This window comes from Ctenopharyngodon idella, chromosome 10 (genome assembly GCF_019924925.1).
Source record: "Ctenopharyngodon idella isolate HZGC_01 chromosome 10, HZGC01, whole genome shotgun sequence".
NCBI classification, from domain to species: Eukaryota; Metazoa; Chordata; class Actinopteri; order Cypriniformes; family Xenocyprididae; genus Ctenopharyngodon; species Ctenopharyngodon idella.
This window is the reverse complement of record NC_067229.1, coordinates 45,949,655-45,970,292: the sequence shown is the minus strand read 5'-3', so window position 1 is coordinate 45,970,292 and position 20,638 is coordinate 45,949,655. Positions and strand designations below refer to the sequence as shown.

The 20,638-nt window shown below is 35.1% G+C and overlaps 1 protein-coding gene and 1 long non-coding RNA gene across 47 annotated transcripts in view; one reads left to right on the top strand and one right to left on the bottom strand.

Moving 5' to 3' along the window:
- LOC127521735 (calcium/calmodulin-dependent protein kinase type II subunit beta) overlaps positions 1-20,638 on the bottom strand; it is a 79,802-nt gene that overhangs the window by 36,972 nt on the left and 22,192 nt on the right. For 37 of the 45 annotated variants that reach the window (XM_051911113.1, XM_051911118.1, XM_051911116.1 and 34 more), the window contains exons 6-12: positions 8,434-8,506; positions 4,129-4,231; positions 3,960-4,043; positions 2,655-2,749; positions 2,453-2,575; positions 2,138-2,221; positions 1,974-2,016 (exon numbers count right to left, since the gene is read on the bottom strand). In XM_051911113.1, the coding sequence (XP_051767073.1) occupies positions 1,974-2,016; positions 2,138-2,221; positions 2,453-2,575; positions 2,655-2,749; positions 3,960-4,043; positions 4,129-4,231; positions 8,434-8,506 (605 nt within the window). Of the gene's footprint in view, positions 1-1,973; positions 2,017-2,137; positions 2,222-2,452; positions 2,576-2,654; positions 2,750-3,959; positions 4,044-4,128; positions 4,232-8,433; positions 8,507-16,693; positions 16,767-20,638 lie in introns of all 45 variants that reach the window. The other 8 variants (XM_051911114.1, XM_051911122.1, XM_051911125.1 and 5 more) reach the window with 1 other exon arrangement.
- On the top strand, positions 9,690-20,630 carry LOC127521744 (uncharacterized). Of its 2 annotated transcripts, none has more exons than XR_007932458.1 (4): positions 9,690-10,429; positions 14,649-14,796; positions 17,226-17,305; positions 19,993-20,630. It is a non-coding gene; the product is annotated as an uncharacterized LOC127521744 (long non-coding RNA). The 2 variants fall into 2 exon arrangements; XR_007932457.1 differs by having other exon boundaries at positions 19,979-20,630.

The window sequence follows — 20,638 nt, the reverse complement described above, 5'->3', positions numbered from 1 at the left end:
TATATATATATATATATATTGTGTGTGTGTGTGTTAGTGCTGTCAAACAATTAATCGCGATACTGTGTATATTTATTAAGTATATATAAATACACATACATGCATGTATATATTTAAGAAACATTTACATACACACAAACACATATATATATAATTTATATTACATAAATATAAATATTTTATATATAAATATGATATATTTTTGTTAAATACATACATGCATGAGTGTGTATTTATATATACATTATATACACAGTACACACATACATTATGTAAACACAAACTTTTATTTTGCATGGAAATAATCATTTGATAGCACTAAAAAATAAATTGTGGAAAATAGTCATGAAAAACTAAGTTACTTTACAATTTAAGGTGCAAGAAACCTTGACTAAATTATAACTGAACTTCAAAAGGAAAAAATAAAATGTCACTTTTTAAAAAAAGAGAGTGAACAGAGGCCGAATAAAGAATAAGGGAATGACATATGAGGGCAAGTGTGTGGAGTGACGCTCGGACACTCCCACGCCTCCTCTACCACTGAGTCACCACGCGGGATGAGGTAATTACAGTAATGAGAGCAGAGAGAGGACGGGTGACGAGCCACCGACGGAGAGAGCAAGAAAGAGAGAGAGAGGCCATCTAAAACGCTCCTCAAACAGGAACACTGTTGCTTCCGCCCACCAGCCTGCTGTTGAAGTGCGAGCGAGTGAGAGAGAGTGTGTGTGTGTGTGTCGGGATGTGAGAGAGCAGATGCTTCATTACAGCAGATATAAATCACATGTTATTATAAACGCCAGTTATTACAAGCAGCATTTGGCACAGCCACAAACATCCAAAATACGCGGCCCGCTGCTCACAAATGCCACGCACTTCCTACAGAAACACACGTCTCTGAATCAATCTGTCAGGACACGGCCCGACTCTGAATGTCCAGCTGCTCTCCAAATCGAACAGTCGGATAAGACACTGCGTATCGTTCCCTTAGCTGCGAGTTTCCTTTTGTACTGAACTGTCTGATGCATTAAAGCTCAAGGCAGGATTTATTAATAGCATAAATACTCAAATAGATCACTTAAAGGGATAGTACACCCAAAAATGGCAATCTGTCATCATTTGCTGACCCTCATGTCATTCCAAACCGATTGATTTCCATTCCTCCATTTCACCATCCAAAAAGCACAATAAAAGCACATTTTACTTGTCCGCTATATTCTATATACACATGTACTAAATTACATCTGAAGCCATATGGAAAAAAAGCTTTTAGTCTTACACAAATATATCACTTGGCTTCATAAGATTTGGAATATAGCACACAAATGTCATGGATTAATTTTATGTTTTGTAATCATTAGAGCCGCTAGTCACTATTCACTTGCATTGTATGGAAATTGCATAATCATACGGATGAAAAAGAGTCATACGAGTTTGGTATGATCACAATTTTCATTTTGGGGAGAACTATTCCTTTAAGAGTCAGTTGTTATTGTTGACTAAAACTAAAACTATTGAAAATGTTTTTGGAGTAAAGCTGAAATAAAATAAAATATAAATATTAGATGAAAAATGTAAACTTAAAATGCTTACACAAAAAATAGAAATGCTGCACTAATTAAGCACTAAAATTGAAATAAAAAGAAATTAAAGCAAAATAAAAAAAACTATAAAAATAACAAAAGCACATATACTTAAAAGTGAAACTATAAAAGGAAATGCTAATTAAAAATATTAATAATTTATACTATAATAGTATATAAATAATTTTAAAATAACACTGTTAATAAGAGTTTGTCTTGAGACTTTTAAAATAGAAGTCTGATTCATTTAATGATTTGTATTTTTTTATTCCTCTAATCAATAAGTCAAATAGTTCAGCTAACACAGTCCGGGTTGGTCGAGTGATTGTTCAGGCCTTTGGGTTTTGTCTTTCTGAGCACAACTTCTATGTAACATGATTGATGTGAACTTACCAGAGAAATTGCGCGACACCAGCATGGTGGTCAATATCGCACCCTAGATGCGAGAAAGAGATCGTAAGGTAAACAGAGGAATCAAGCGGTGGTTTTCAGACATATACAGATGAAATGCATCCAGTTGCAGGTATGACGACTTTGAAAAAGAGACATCAGCAGACCTTGAGTTTCCTTCTTGCGTTGAACTTCTTCAGGCACTCGACTGTTTCCTGTCTGTGCATCATGGACGCCACAGTGGAGCGTTGCTGTGAGAAACAAAGGAATCATTATATTGAATCAAATTATAATTGTTTTGCATATACTTTTGTGTCTTAAAGTTAATATGAATCTAAAATTGATCCTATTTAAATAGTACACATTCCTGGTCTTACTGTGAATGGTTAAATCAGGAAAATAATTAAATCCTGTTGACTTTGAGCATATGTATTCTGGTGTGTGTTGGCATTTTGTGCTGGATGGTGGCCGGCGATACTCACGCAGACCCATGGGTGTTTAAGAGCCTCTTGCGCCGTGATTCTCTTGGCTGGATTGATGGTCAACATCTGATTGATGAGGTTTTTGGCTTCAGGGGTAACCGTGTCCCATTCTGGGGAGGGAAACTATAGGAAACATAGAAACACGGTTATATTTTGACTCCACAAGTTGTACAGTAATGATAGAAACCTAAAGGGGACTCACGTCATAAGCCCCGGCTTTGATCTGCTGGTAGAGCTTGTGCTGGTCTTCATCCCAAAATGGAGGATACCCCACCAGCAGAATATACAGGATGACTCCTGCAACGACATTATTGATATTTCACTTCTACCAGATTCTATGAAATTCTTTAAATTATATTATAAAATTAAATAAAATTATATTATAATATTAAATAAATAAAATTATATAAATAAATAAATATATGTGTAAATATATGCATAAATGTAAATAATATTATATAAATTACATAAAAATATAATAAATATAAACAATGGCAAATGTTTAATCTAAATGGCGTATTTTTTTTCAAATATATTTTAACAAACATTTAATATAAATTATACAGAAAATACAATATAAAAACTATGTTTTGCGCTTTTCATGGTCTTTTTTTTATTTAATAACATAATTTAATTTTATAATATAATTTAAATTAAATTTTATTTAAAATTAGATATAATTAGTGATATATTGTTTAAAAAATAATTACAAAAAATAAAAACACATACATGCACATATGTATATAATTTTTTCAAAAATATTTTAACAAATGTAAATAGTCTTATATAACTTATATAAAAAATATAATATAAACTGAAATGGCAAATGTTTAAACTAAATGGCAAATATATATATATAAAAAACATTTTTATTTAACATTTATTTAACAATTTTATTTTATTTTAGAATATAATTTAATACATAATTTAAAAATCAAAAAAATCAAATACAAATATATTACATTAAATAAAAGCCAAAACATTCATTTATTTACAAAAAATATAATAAAATATATAATAAATTACATTTTTTACTTGTATAGAGACAATATATAAATGTAAACTAATATTGAGTTCAAGACTGAAAGAGTTTTATTTAACCAAACACTTATTTTGTGACAACAAACAAACAAAATGCTACATAATCTGTGAATTGCTTCATTGATATACAAATTGTCCTAATGAACCACTTTGTTGAAATGAATCAGAATTGCCAACCACAGACAAATAATAATAAAAAAAAATAAAAAAACACCATCCCACCTACTGATCTGCAAAGTAATTAAACCGCTCAACTAGAGATACTCTAGAGAAAGTGGACGTGAAACACGACGATGGTGAAAGCGGCGCTTGGCAACAGCCTCTTGACAACACCTGCCGGAAAGAGCTCTCCACATCTGAGAGCTGATGTGTCTGAATATGTGCGGGGTGTCGAGAGAGCCAGCGAGAGAGAAAGAAGATAGAAATAGATGCAAAGAACTCTATCGGGAGGGAGCGTGTGACTCACCACATGCCCAAATGTCCACAGGTTTCCCATAAGCCTCCTTTCTTAGCACTTCTGGAGAAAGGTAACCTGGCGTTCCAGCAAACCCTGCATGCGAAAGTAAAAATTATTAAACAAATAATGCACAACAGTTGAGGATTTTTGCTTGGGAGAGTTTAAAGTGACCACATACCAAACCAGGCCTGCTGGTCTCCTTGTACTTCAATGGCCAGGCCAAAGTCGGCCAACTTGACAGCAGCGTTCTTGCATTTACTGGCCAAAAGCAGGTTCTCCGGCTGGGGGGGAGATCAGGGGCGCACTCATATTACTGCTGAACCAAAATCTGATACACGTCACCTTTTAACACTTAACACTTAACGTACAACCACAGCTGTGCGTGAGATACAGCATACAAACAGAATCACCTCCCAAAATATAAGCTGTGCTGGGCAGCGCCAAGTTCAGCGTCACCTGTAGAGACCGCTTCGCAACTTTTTTTTTAAAATCATGTTTAATTAGCAAATTCCCAGTGATGTACTGCTGAGCTCTTCCTACTTGAGATCTTTGACTTTTGACCTTAAGATTCCAAAAAGATTTACAAAAGTTCCAATGGTAGACACTCAGAATATAAAAAGAAACAAAATGACGACGTTAGCATTGCAGGTGTTTAACTGTCAACAAAGACGCCTCCTAACAAAAACAAAATGCATATAAATGATCCTGAGCCATTGGTTCTCAACCAGGGAGCAGGGACCCACTAGGGGGCCTCAGCATACTTCAGCTCAAATAAGCTCAAACAGCTAAAAACCAAGATGTAAATTTACATCATTTCTTATTTGAATTTGTTCCCTCAACAACTACCATTTTTATTTAATTAATAACCAGGGCTCCCATGGTCTTGAAAGATATGACATATGATAATGATATATGAGGGAACTTAAAAAAGTGTGATTTCTAGACTAGGAAAAGTCATGAAAATGTATAAAATCTTAATAAACCATGGAAATTTCTATAGTAAATATAAATATTTCTAGTTATGTCAAGCTCTAAAATATTTAAGCACACAGAAGCTGCTATTTTTGACTTTTTTTTTTTTTTTTTTTTTTTTAAGAAAAAGCCTTATTTCTTGATCACGAATGACTGGAAAAGTCATGTAAATTTATTGCCCATAAAGAGTATTAAAACATTCAGCTCTTGAAAATTCTAGAATTATGAAATGTATTTTATTAAATGTTAATTACTTGTATATATACACACTCACCAGGCCACTTTATAAGGTACACCTGTTCAACAGCTCCTTAAAGTCCCACTGAAGTGCCTTGAAATGCGCAGCATTATTCAATGTGTTGACGTAATTTCAACTGAAACAGGAAGACAGGGCGGGACATATCGAACAGCTCCTCCCCTTTTTTAAAATAGCCAATAGCTTTTTGTTTATATCAGCTCGGCCAAAGCCGTTGAGCTTGGTAAAGCCTCAGTTTCCTTCTAATCTTTAACTGTTTCTCCTCCTAATCTACAACATATTATTTTAAAAATATATAATTCTGTGCAGAATTCAAATGGGTCCGATACATTTTGTGGTCTGCACCGACTGCTGGATATGATCCACTCTGTGCTCTCCTGCCTCTGGACCAGAGCAGACTGTGTGTGAAACCAGACTTCATTCGCCTCAAATTCATTCCCCTATGGTCCAACCTGGTACTAGCAAGGTGTAATAAAGTGGCTGTTGTGTGTATATAAAACATTTTATTTCACTATTTTAATACATTTACACTCCTAATTTGTGTAAATAAAAAAAGTAAAAAGTTTGGAAATAAGCAGCTTTGTCATTCCAGCAGAGGTACCAGGAATATCTTCACCTATATGCAGGGCCTTTGAACATTGTCTTGAAGTATGAGGGGCCTTTGAGTCAAAACTGTTGAGAACCACTGGGCTTAGCAATGTTAGCATTTGTTCTGCAGGTGATTTTACACACCTGTGTGTGCAAACATTTGTTACTTTATCAGTAGTAACGTAGAAACTTTGACTCCCTGATGATTTAGTAACATTTACACATTTATTTTATTTTCTAAACTTTTGAAAGATGGCTATGAACTATGACTATATCTTGACTGTACTGACTGTACTTAACTTGAATTGTATAAATTGCTCTTTCAAATGGAAAGATGAGAAAACTGCATCTGAGTTTTTGTTCTTCCTGAAAGGAATCTTTAATGCTGCTCTTTACTGTCATTCTACCCCAATGTTCCTCACAGCACCTTCCTCTTGAGACCTGACTGGATTATCTTTAGCTTAACACAGTCGATTTGATTGACAGGACGGGCTCTCAGTGATCCCACTGGTGTCAGATAAAGATTTCAGGAAAATTAGCTTCGTTTCACACAACATAATTTACCACCATACATTTACACAGAACACTGAGAACGACCAGGGTTGATTTGATTTCATGTTGATCTTAAAAATTGTACATACACAGCAAAAACTCCAGTGTTGAATTAACTCTCCTGGGTGTTTATTTGACTCCACACTCAAGAGTGTTAAATTAACACTGAAGCAGTGTTAAAGTTAATGAGATAATTAAGTGATTAATTGAGTGATGACTGGCCATTATTGGAGACACCTGATGTTAAGCAGCAGAATCACTGAAGGAGAAAATCACAAATTAAGTCACCATTATGGCGATCAGTGTTGCTTAGTCAGTTATGCAGGTCAAATGATGATTATGTTAAAACATAACCAACACCATCTCATCATCTTTTCCCTTTGCTTGTCTGGCTGTTACTCAGTTACAGCAGCCAAACAAAATCTAATGTTAAATATGTACGAGTCCAACTAAAGCAAACACTGACCACCATAATGGTGACTTAAATTTGCGATTTTCTCCTTCAGTGATTCTGCTTGTTAACATCAGGTGTCTTCAATAATGGTCAATCATCACTCAATTAATCACTTAATTATCTCATTAACTTCAACACTGCTTCAGTGTTAATTTAACTTTTTTTAACACTCTTGAATACACTCAAACTCTGATGAGAGTTAATTTAACACTGGGGTTTTTGGTGTGTAATATAAATATGCACATACTACCATTCAAAAGTTTGGAGTCAGTAAGATTTTTTTAAAAGGAAATTTTAAAAGGATGCATTAATTGATCAAAAGTAAAGATCTTTATAAAGTTACAAAAGATTTTTATTTCAAATAAATGCTGTTTTTTTAAACTTTTTATTAATAAAAAATATCAGAATAATTTCTGAAGGATCATGTGACACTGAAGACTGGAGCAATGATGCTGAAAATTCAGCTTTGATCACAGGAATAAATTACATTTTAAAATATATTCAAATAGAAAACAGTTGTTATAGATTTTAAAAAATATTTCACAATATTACTGTTTTTATTGTATTTTTGATCAAATAAATGCAGCCTGGGTGAGCAAAAGAATTCTTTCAAAACATCTTACTGACCCCAAACTTTTGAACGGCAGTGTACCTCCATAAATATTTACACAGAACACTTAACAAACGGTATCAAGAAATCCAATAGGGTCCATTTTAATTTCATGTCGAACTTAAAACGCACATACAAGTTGTCACATGACCAACTGTCACTCATTTAGACGTATTAGTTAATAATACATCATCCCACTTATCACACACATTCACACAATGTTCAGCATGAGAGTGTGAGTGTGTGCTATTATTAAGTAGGTTACGTTCACTCTGCTCTGGTGGAAGTTGAGCCAGGTGGGAAATTGGGTCCAGAGGAGCAAAGCATCATGGGAAACTTATTCAGTCTCAATCTCTGATCTCTTTCTTTCTCCAGCTACAGATGCCATACTGAAAAAGAGACGGACGGTCTCTGTGTTCTGACGCTCAACCGCCGTTGCCATCTGCTGGAGCTATTCGTGGAGCTCAGATGGCATCTCGACGTTTCGGGCTCATGATTTAAAATGCGTTCTGGTTGAGAATCTGTAGGATGGTGTGAAATGCTCAATGACCTTGAGCCGCATCCGGGGAAACGACACTGGAAATGCATCCAGACTGAGATTTGTTAACCTGATTCTTCAAAATATAAAAAAGCAACTTCTAAACTAAAGCAGGATTAGGAAGAGAAGCAACATGAAATCAAAATTGACCCTATTTACTTTATTAATAGACATTCTTGATCACACTGTAATTGATTTACTGGTGAACAATATCCCATTCTAGTTTAGAGTCAACTTGTTTGTGAAGACTTCAAATGAATTGCATTTAAATTGTCAAAGACAACAGCAAAAGATTTAATCTGGCATACTAGCACAATCTTAAATTTTAAGCCAGACATAGACATCCATGCACACGACAGCACAGTCACCCATGCCATATTAAGCCACACCTCCTACTGATTATTAATCATCTCACCATCCGAATCTCATCATAATCATACAGCATACACGGCACATTTGGACATCAAAGCATGCACAACACACGCACAGACAAACACATCACCTGTCACTCACCTTGAGATCTCGGTGCACCACGCCCATTTGATGGCAATGAAGCACCGCCTCCAGGATCTGCTGGATGCAGTGACTGCATGCAAACACCAGGGGGCGCATGTTAGTTTGAGCAATGCCATTCTCTCGTGCACAGGCACAGGCAGGAAATGCAGGGCGATTACAAGGAGCTACTAATAATATAACAATACATCTTCGCCAAACATAATAAAATACTTTAAGTGACTCCCTCTTCCAAAAAACTGTCTTGTAAATCTTGTAAAGTGTGGCAAAGACTTTTATCTACTGGAGGAATCTCCCTACAACATGTCCAGGTCACATTTCACCCCCAAATCAAAAGAAAAACCAATTGATCAATCAGTCTGTCTGTCAATCGTAAATAAATATATTTTATTGTTATTTAACTTATTTTTATTCTTATTATTTATTTTATTTTTCATTATATTTTAAATAAATAAAAACAAAAACAAATAAAATGTAAAATACATTTTTTAAAATTATTAATTATGTGTTTATCATTATATTTTAAATGAATAAAAACAAAAAAAAAATTAGAATAAATTTCTTAATGGTTATTTATTTGTTTATCTATCATAAATACATATTATTGTTGTTTATTTAATTTATTTGTATTATATTTATTATTAATACATAATACATAATATATTTTAAATAAATAAAAATAAATAAATAAATAAATAAATAAAAAGTTTCATAATTAGTCTATTTTATAAATTATTTTATTTTTCATTATATTTTAAATAAATAAAACCAAACAAATAAAATTCATAAAATTGTTATGTATTTGTTTATTTATTTATCATAAATAAATTATTGTTGTTTATTTAATTTATTTTGTATTATTTATAAACAAATAGTCTACATGTTTTATAATTATTATTATTTATTTTTTATATATATATTTTAAATAAAAAGAATGCAAAATAAAATTCTTAAAATGGTTATTTGTTAATTTATCATAAATAAATTGTTTATTAAATTTATTTTGTATTATATTAATTATAGTCTATTATACAAATTATTTTTTTCTAATTATTATTATTTATTTTTAATTATATTTTAAATAAATAAAAACAAAAAAAATAATTAAGTTTATTTTATAATTAATCTATTTTAAAAATTATTTTATTATTATGATTATTATTATCTTCATTATATTTTAAATAAATAAAAAACAAACAAAATGCAAAATACAAATCTTAAAATGGTTAATTATTTGTTTATTTATCTATCATAAATTCATTTTATTGTTGTTTATTTAAATTATTTGTATTATATTTATTATAAATAAATAATAGTCTATTTTATAAATAGTCTATTTTATAATTTTTTATTCATATTTATTTTTCATTATATTTTAAACAAAGACAAACAAACAAACAAACAAACAAACAAGTACATAATATTTAAAATAAAATTCTTAACATGGTTGTGACATTTTCATGCCAGTTAAGCACATTTTATCCCAAATTTTTATTGCTGTAATCAAGGGCTCAAGTTATCAAAGCTCTGCTAATTAATTCTTTAATTTGATTTCAGAGTAAAATACAAGCCAGACAGGTTTCATGAGATTCACCTTTGGATTTATCTTATATGCAAAAAACCCTGAAGGGTTAGTGTTCAAACACATTCAACTTGGGACTTGAGGAAGACAACCACCGTCACCCAAAACAGGGACCCTTGACAGATAAACAGAGTTATTTGATGAAATAAAGGCTCCTCCTCTATATTATAAACACTGTTCAGTCTGCAGAAGTGTTAACGTGCATCGACGTCTTTTGAACCAGCAGACGTGATGCTTTTCCTGCGTACAGAAACCCTGTTTTACTGACACAGGAAGCTCTAGCTAACACTACACACTTAAAACTGCTCTCAAGGGTGAGACGATCTCACCACCCACGACGAGAGCGAGCATCAGGAGAGATAGAGAGAAGGTGAAAGAGAAAGACTGAGACGGGAAAGAATCGCAAAAAGAGAGGTAAGACTGGCATGCGGCCCTGGAAAGGCTCCGGTGCTGCAGCGGGCTGGAGTGCGGAGAGCTGCACTGTGTTTTTTGGCAGTCTTGTGGTGAGATAGAGCTTGAGGAAATGTACCGGTGTGTGAGGAGAGGGAGGTGGACGGCGTGAGTCAGCCTGTGTAGGCGTGTGCTGCTGATTTACTGAGAGTGAAAAAGTGTGTGTGTGTGTGTGTGTGTGTGTAAGTTGTAAAACTGGAACATACAAAGCCATTATGTAGTTCTTCTACACTAGGACTTTTCAAATGCCTTCTTTTGGGGGATAAATTATCCAGATCAATCTATCTATCAATTACTGCAAAAAAAAGCATGGCTTTCATTTTAAATTTCACTTTATAATAATGATCATTTCATCATTTTAAGAGAGGGTTACAAATTAGGAAACTTGACCTACTTAAAAATGATGAGTTCTTGTTTTGTGTTCCATATAATATAATTAATTCATTTTATTTTGTGTAATCTCATCCATCCATCCATCCATCCATCTATCGTTTCCTCCATCCATCCATCATTTCCTCCATTTATCCATCCATCCATAGTTCCCTCTATCTATCTATCGTTTCCTCCATCCATCCATCGTTTCCTCCATCCATCCATTGTTCCCTCCATCGTTCCATCCATTCATCTATCCATCCATCTATCGTTCCCTCCCTCCATCCATCTATCATTCCCTCCATCCATCCATCCATCCATCCATCCATCCATCGTTTTCTCCATCACTCCATCATTCTATCTATCTATCTATCCTACCCTCTATCTATCTATCTATCTATTTCCTCCATCATCCATCGTTTCCTCCATCCATCCATTGTTCCCTCCATCGTTCCATCCATTCATCTATCCATCCATCTATTGTTCCCTCCCTCCATCCATCGTTTTCTCCATCACTCCATCATTCTATCTATCTATCGTTCCCTCCATCCATCCATCCATCCATCCATCCATCCATCGTTTCCTCCATCCATCCATCTATCCATCCATCTATCCATCTATCCATCTATCTATCTATCTATCTATCTTTTCCTCCATCCATCGTTCCATCCATCCATCGTTTCCTCCATTCATCCATCTATCGCTCTCTGCATCCATCCATCCATCCATCCATCCATCTCTTTCCCTCCATCCATCCATCGTTTCCTCCATCCATCCAACCATCATTCCATCTATTCATCTATCGTTCCCTCCATCCATCCATCATTCCCTCCATCCATCATTTCCTCCATCTATCATTCCCTCCATCCATTTATCATTCCCTCCATCCCTCCATCCATCGTTCCATCAATCCATCCATCCATCATCCATCCATCGTTTCCTCCATCCATACATCTATTGTTCCCTCCCTCCATCCCTCCATCCTATCTATTATTCCATCCATCTATCCATCACTAAAATACAAAAAATTAAAAAAAAGACAAAACAGTATAGACCTCTATCTTAGTCCTGCAAATACTAGATCAATTGCAATTCTCAGATATTTCAGCAGATAATTTAATTTCATTATAACTTGATGTGATGATGAAATGGGCCGCATCCGTTCAGCTAACTTCTCTGTCACTTTTCCTTGAAGGTTTGTTTTTCACCATTAGTCTCTCTTTACTAATTATCAGATTAGATACAATCAAAAATGGTGTACCTGACTCAACTATAGACTTAACCTCTAACTCTGCTCCAAATACGACCACTGAGTGCTGAACTCGTCTCTGGTCGCACAGCAATTTCATCAATTTCAATCGGAAGGCAATAAAAATGATTGAAGGCTGGATTTGGCTCACAGGCCGCCAGCTGAAGAGCCCCAAGGCTATCACTGTTTGGTTCACTAATGTAATGTAAAAAGATCCGCAAGAAAGAAAAATCACATATGGGATCTCTTTAAAAGAGTTATAGCGTAAGGAATCCAATTTTCTTTGATCTTTTTGAGGTAAAAGAGTTCAACTATAAAGACAGTGTGACTTCAAGAGTTCAAAACTTCTCCAGTCCGAAAACCACATTTATTGAAGCACAGCTGCAGAAACGATTTGTTCTGAATGAGTCCTTAAATCCTAAATTGAATATGATCACCCATTTTACATGTTAAAAAACTCAATCTAAAACATTTAACATTATGTTATGATCGTTTTTAGAGCCCATGTGCATGTTTTTAGAGCAAATCATTACATAATCATCAGCACATGACCCCAAAATTTAGATTTTGAGTAGCAAGTAGCAATATGAATTCAAATTCACCCATGACCAAATGATCTGATCTATGCTATCCACATTAATTTTAAGGCTCTATACTGTTCCTGGAATTGTAGGAGAATAACCTGAGACAAAGTTATTGGGTAAATAAAATAAATGAGAAAACTAAGTCTCCTGAGCAATAAAAGTGCAATCCCTAACTATTTTTCGTCTGTCAGCAAGTCAAAAGGTCAGACCTATCAAATACATCAATGGCAGGTCATATGGCAGAGGAAACCTCACATTTACCATGATTCCCCTTCTCAAAGAAGGCGGAGGTCTGGTTGGCATGAGGCCGAACTGATCAGATAGTCAGAAGCTTAATTTGAGCTTCTGAATCAAGACCACAACAAGCTGCGAGACTCTGAAAGAGCCCTTCACTCAAGTGACTATTAAACAAAACAGCGGCACTCTGTCATCCTGAATGCCAGGCTTGACTGAAACAATACATTACACGCACCCGAGTATTACCCAATTGCAAAGATAAATGACACTGTTTTGAAACAACAGAGAGGAAGAAAGACAGCGAGACAAGAAACAAAGAGAGAGCAGAAGACAGAACGGGTGGGGAGACACTCTCAGTGCATCAAGAGCAGTTAGGCTGTTTTCACACTAGAGCGTCTGCTGCCGGCCCAAGTTCATTTGATGTCACAATTTGGTTGGTTTGATCAATGGAGCAGAACCCTCAAATATACCTTATCTACCCCTAAAGGGTGCGTATTAGTACCTTAAATGGATAGTTCATGCAAATATGAGAGTTCTGTCATTATTTAACCTCATGTCATTCCAAACCTGTATGACTTTCTTCTGTGGAGCACAAAACAAGATATTTTGAAGAACTTTTGGGTCAGTATTTGTCATTGTTAACTAAAACTAAAACTACAGAGTGCAATAGTTGGGCTTCGGAAATAAAAACTATTCATTTTCACTGTACGGAAATTGATTTTGAACAATAACATAAACCTTTAAAGACAACCTTACTGTGAGCTACAAGTTTGTTAATCTATGGTATTTGCTTCTGTTGAAGATGTCAGCCTGCATTATTCATGGTGGAAAAAACTACATTACCCATGATGCTGTGCAGAAAATTCCACTAATCAGAGTTGAAACAAGCAAAGCGCATCAAAAGATCTCGTTAGCTCCGCCCACTCCCATGAAGCGCCGCAAATTATGTAAAAGAGTTGATCTCCCTACACTCTTAAAATACTTAAATATTTAAATATATATGATAATATTTGAATATTTTGCATATTTTGCATTGTTCGCAATGCTTCATGGGATTGTAGTTCTTGCAATCACTAAAGCCGTTAAGTCTTGTGCCTTGTATTTTTGTCCGATTTTCAAATACTTTTTTGCTTCAAATCAAAGTTAGTAATGTTATGATTTGCGTCGTAGCTGGTTGGCTTGGTTTTTGAAAGCCCTATGAGAGAAATGAATGGAAAAAAAATACTTCCGGGACCAATGGCACTTAAAAATTGGGCGGGCACTGTTGCACTCTATTGGACATTTTTCAATGTTAAATTTTTCTATCGTGTTTCGCACAATACAATCAGTCATATAGGTTTGGAACAAGTGTGCCGCACAAGTCCTGAAAAGTGAAGCCAAAACGTTTTGATCGCTCCCAGGTAGCTGGATGCAGTATAGGTCATAAACCCCGCCCTCTCAGTGTAATCTAATGGGATGTGAGACATTACACTTCAAATTACACTTCCAAATATGGTTTCGTGTCATTTTATCTAGTTATCACACTGATGTAAGTGCGATAACTAGAAGTGTTCAAGTGTTTGTTTGTTTTAAATAAGTTTGGATGTGGTTAGTTATTTGATGCTATAAAAAACACAGGTTTGACATCATGATTGACAGCTTCTCTGAGCGAAAGTCCAATTGACTTTTTTCAGGATTTTCAGGAGGAGATTGAAACTTTAACTTTAATTTCTACATTTCTATAACTGTTTATTTCACACAGACAAAACGTTATTCTGCAGTAAACTGATTCTGTGGTAATGTGGGCCTTGCCACTTCATGCTCACTACTGCGCAGACTCGGGCTCCAAGATGTCAGCGCCATATTTGGACATTGGCGGCTTCACTTATCTACAATGGAAGAGAATGAAGGTGCGTTTTCCATATTTTTTTACAGTCTATGTTTTTGGAACGGCATGAAGCTGAATATATGACGACAGAACCCTCATTTTTGTGAACTACTGCTTTAAGGTTGCACATTAGTACCTTAAGGTGAAAGCAATAAAGCATCATCTGAGGCATCATAAAACTTGTTTCGTTTTTATGCTTGTTCAAAATTGACTTCATTTACATCTGCAACAGACATGTTTGTATGACACAATTTTCACTGTGAATCAGAGCCAAATAATGCAACGTGAAAACTGACCTGGAGAGGAATTTAGGCCAAACTACCCACACACTGAAACAAAACATTTGGTGTAGCATTTAAAGGAGCAATATGTAAAAATTTCTGTCCGCTAGAGGTCGCTAGAGGCCTATTCAAAACAAAGGCGTAGCTTGATGACGGCAAGTTTGAGCGCGGAATCTTAGTACATGTGGTCTTCACCTCACAGCCGGTGGAAAATAATCAGGACTCGGGCAGAAATCATGTTCATGGATGCGATTATTAACGTTACTGTAGTATGAAGTAGAGCAGGACCGAGTGTTGTGGGAGCTGAACGAGGCCGCTGGAGCGATTGCGCAACACATGCCGCGAGCAGCGGAACTTCTATTATGCTGCAGTTGCCGGCGCCGCTTCCGCTTTTCTGGTCATGAGTATGAGGTAACGCAGCTCTGTTTATCATATTAGATACATTTGACTGTGTTGAAAATTATGTTATAACGTTACTCTGAGCGTTCGCTCGGCGGCTGCTGTGAGACACTTGTTGCACACTGCAGTAAGCTAGATCGGTTTTAGAATATCATATTAAATGCTGGATGGCTTGTGTTGATAAATGGCATGGAATTCATTTTAAAACGTATTGTATGATGGAAAAAATTCTGTTTACTATTACTAAAAATAAAGCTGCATCTGATTATACTATGTTAGCTACTTCACAAAATAGTGTTTTTCTCTGAGGCATGGTAAAGCATGGTACTCACAAAAAAAAAAAAAAAAAAAAAAAAAAAAATCAAGAAAATTAGATTTAAACAATAAGACTAAACATGTTGAGCTATATAACATTAATTAGTTTTCTGTGTATAAATATATAAAAACAGTTGTTACCTTGTTTATTGAAACATGTAATATATTAAAGCGTCTTTGGTGTTTCCATGGTTTCTACAAAATAAAACCGGAAACCGAGGGTAACGCAGGTATGACGCAATTGACAGGCGACTCCTCACACGTCCTGGAGCCTTGGTTAAAATTGCAATTTTCTCAAGATTTACAAATAGTTGGAAACATTTGGGATATTGTAACTACTCAAGTGAACAAAATATAGAACACTGGCCTAGTGGTTTTTGGATATTTTACAGCAAAATTCTTACATATTGCACCTTTAATTTGAAACAATTTTCACTCAGAAATTGCAAGTAAATTTCACAAATAATTAAAAAGAAATGGCAAGTAATACACTAAATGAAACGTGAAAGTTTGAAGAAATATAGTATTATTTTGTGAAACATACTCCAATAATGATTGTTTTATTTACATTTCTTGGAATTCCCTGTACATTTTAAGCTTTGGTAGTAAAACCAGGGCAACAAAAAATATGAGTCAAACAACGTTTTCTATCATAGATCCTGTTTTCTAACTAAAATGGCAAAAAATTGCTGCTAGGGTTCAGAACAGTACTCACATTAAGTACGCAAATGAAACAAAAGCAAGGAATTGAACTCAGGGTTAGATCAAACGATCAAACCAAGTGTGAAAACAGCCATTGAGTGCAGAAACACACCTAAAGTCCCAGACGTACGTTCAAGACAGTCAAGACACACAAATGGGCGACTCAAAACAGGCAAGAATCACATGACACATGCAGGGGGCCAGTGCACTTCCCATACTGACCTTCAGGTCCCTGTGCACTATATCATGATGGTGAATGTGACTGACACTCTCTAGAATCTGATGGATACAATGACTGCAAAGACAAGCGAGAGAGGAGAGGACAGACAGGAAACAAGAAGAAAAAGAATCGATGAGGGAAGAGAGCCGTGACGGAGGTGGTGAATTAGTCACAGGGAGACGAGCGCGGGACAGGAACAACACAGATAAGAGAGACTGTTTGATAAGAGGGTGATGAAATGAGACGAGTGATAACGGTGAAAGCCCTGATGTTACACGACGCAGAACAATAGAAGCAGTCGGGCGGGGACTCATCACTTCCTGTGAGGGCGCTGTGCAGCTGACGCTCACACGTGGGATGGAGAAATGGAGGGAAGGGTGGATGAATCAAACAGAGTAGAGCTGAAAACATGGAAATGATCTGTGTGTGTGTGTGTGTGTGTGTGTGTGTGTGTGTCTGGGTGTTTGAGAGAGAGTATCAACTGCTTTCAGAGATGCTAATGGTGTTTTTTTTGTTCACAAACATCTAAAACAGGGCTTGCTAAGTAAGGATGGTCTGCAGTGTGAGAGCGTTTTGGGCCAGTTGGGAGAAAAGTCACTCGTCCTTTTAGGCAGGTGCTGTACTGTCAATCAAAATCTTACATTTGTTGAACCTTGCACTTAAACTTTAAGTTTTCTGTCCTGTATTACAGTTGCAAATTCAGCTGTTTTATCACTCAAATAATGTCACTGAATAAAAGATCATGAAGGTCTTGTCAAAATGGCAAAAATGACTTTTTTAGACTCGGCAGAATCAGAAAGTAAAAAAGTTTAGGAAACTACAAACTAATCAGCAATGTTATAAGTCTTTCTTTTCGTAAAACACGTGTTTTTGTAAAGAAAATTGTTTAAAATATACTGAATATAATGAATATAAATAAATAAATATATTTTAAATAAATAAATAAATAGTCAATATAAAAACAAAATACTGTTCAAAAGTTTGGGGTCAGTAAGATTTTTTTTTTTTTAAGAAATTAATACTTTTATTCAGCAAGGATGCATTAAAGCGTTAGTTCACCAAAAAATGAAAATTCTGTCATTTATTACTCACCCTCATGGCGTTCCACACCCGTAAGACCTTCGTTAATCTTCGGAACACAAATTAAGATATTTTTGTTGAAATACGATGGCTCCGTGAGGCCTACATAGGGAGCAATGACATTTCCTCTCTCAAGATCCATAAAGGTACTAAAAACATATTTAAATCAGTTCATGTGAGTACAGTGGTTCAATATTAATATTATAAAGCGACGAGAATATTTTTGGTGCGGCAAAAAAACAAAATAACGACTTATATAGTGATGGCCGATTTCAACACACTGCTTCAGGAAGCTTCGGAGCGTTGTGTCAAACTGCCAAACTGCTGAAATCACGTGACTTTGGCGCTCCGAACTGATTCGACACGCTGATTCATAATGCTCCGAAGCTTCCTGAAGCAGTGTTTTGAAATCGGCCATCATTATATAAGTCATTATTTTGTTTTTTTGCCGCACCAAAAATATTCTCGTCGCTTTATAATATTAATATTGAACCACTGTACTCACATGAACTGATTTAAATATGTTTTTAGTACATTAATGGATCTTGAGAGAGGAAATGTCATTGCTCCCTATGTAGGCCTCACAGAGCCATCGGATTTCAACAAAAATATCTCAATTTGTGTTCCGATAATTAACGAAGGTCTTACGGGTGTGGAACGGCATGAGGGTGAGTAATAAATGACAGAATTTTCATTTTTGGGTGAACTAACGCTTTAACCCTCTGGTGCTCTTCGGTCATTTTTGACCTCCAAATTTTATGTTTTGTTTTGGTTTTTTTTAGAATTTTTTACTTCTTCAGAATGGTACAAAACTTGGTAAAGGTTTTTGTAAACACAAAATAAAATCATGGACATGTTTCGAAAAGGTTAAATGGTCCTGAAAAAAATAGTCACACTTGTATTTTTCACGCATTAGATATGAATGGGAGGCGAATTTCATCTAGTGGAAACGTTTGGTACTGCACCCAAACTAAATCTTACTGAAAGCTCATTTTTTGATATATCATCCTCAAATTTGGAACACAACTGGTTTAGATTTATGGCTTTGATTTTCTCACAGATTTAGAGTAAAATGTGTTTTGGAAAATGTATATTTCATATAAAAATAGTATTGAAAATAGTATTTTTGCGCATTTTTCATAACAATAAATATAAAATTCTATAACTTTTAAGTTCACTTTTTTAAACTTTTTTCACTTCAGCAATAATCTGCCAAGTGTCATCTTTAAAAACAGACCAAACTTTTTAAGTTAATAAATATAATTTAGTACCACAAAATTCCCTAAAAATGCAAAATATTAAATGAAAAACATTATCAAACTAAAATATAGTACATTCATTTCATTAAAAAAAAAAAATAAAAAATATTGGGTCATTTTTGACCGCTACGCAAAAAGCACCAGAGGATTAAATTGATCAAAAGTGAAATTAAAAGACATTTATAATATTACATAAGATTTCTATTTCAAATAAATGCTGTTTTTGACTTTCTATTCATCACAAAATCCTGAAAAAAAGTATCAGTTTCCACAAAAATATTAAGCAGCACAACTGTTTTCAACGTGATAATAATAATAAACGTTTCTTGAGCAGCAAATCAGCATATTAGAATGATTTCTGAAGGATCATGTGACACTGAAGACTGGAGCAATGATGCTGAAGATTCAGCTTTGATCACAGGAATAAATTGTATTTTACAATATATTCAAATAGAAAACAGTTCTTTTAAACTGTAATAATATTTCACAATATTACTGTTTTTACTGTATTTTTATTAAATAAATGCAGTGAGAATAAGAGACTTCTTTCATTCCTACTCACCCCAAATTTTTAAACAGTACTGTATGTACTTATTTAAATTTAAATAAATACATTTCTAGCCAATATTGAAAAATACAGCTATAAACAAATTAATCATTTTGTGCAAATTAATCAGCCATGAATCATGTGTCCTTAAGCTATTGGTTTAAGCGATCAAATAAAAAAATAAATAAATAAATAAAAGGCAAAAAAGAAGGATCTACAAACCAGCAACAGCATAGCAATGGATTATAAATTACATTTTCTTCAGAAAGTGTGAACATCTAGTTTCTGTCAGGGATTTCTAGTGCTATGGAAACAGATGAAGCTCAAACGAAGCGAGTGTGCAGGTTTATGTGTTGGAGAGAGCTGAATATGAGCTGACACTGTCATTATGTGTTAATTAGAGGCCTACTTTCAGACATTGCTCTAGCAGAGGCAGGTGGAGGGGCTACGGCTCTCGGGGACAGATACATTTCACCGTCTTGACGGTGGACGGGCGGCATCGTGACACGTTTCTACCCACGAATATGGCTGATGAGCTCATGGATTCCAGTAGTCTCATCATTCGCCAGCTCTTGTGTTTCCTCCCTCGGTAAGCATCTCTCGTCCTCTTTCTGTTTCTCGCCGTATCTCTCACTCCCACATGCTTTCCCACACAGTCAAATTGATTAAAGCTTTTCTCCTGAGGGCGACTGCAGTGTGTGTGTGTGTGTCGTTGTGTGTGTCTGCAAGAAGATCTGAAAACAGGAATAGATGGAATGGGGGAAAAAAAAATGAAGCCGGCGGGAAAACTGGAGGAAAGGGACCTGCAGAAGTAGACGCACAGAGAGCCGCCCACGCCTGCCGCCTTAACGAGACACTGCCTCGAACATTTAAAAAACAAATTTATCACTTGCATGATGTGGGCAAACTATTACACATATATTATACTCGAATGTGTACAAAGTACATACGTGAGGATATAAAACGAGACTGAAAGAGAAAAACAGAAATGTGGATGGAGAGGAAATGGTCGTGGGAAGGGTCTGGACTGGATGACAGAGAAAATGGAGACGATGTTTTAC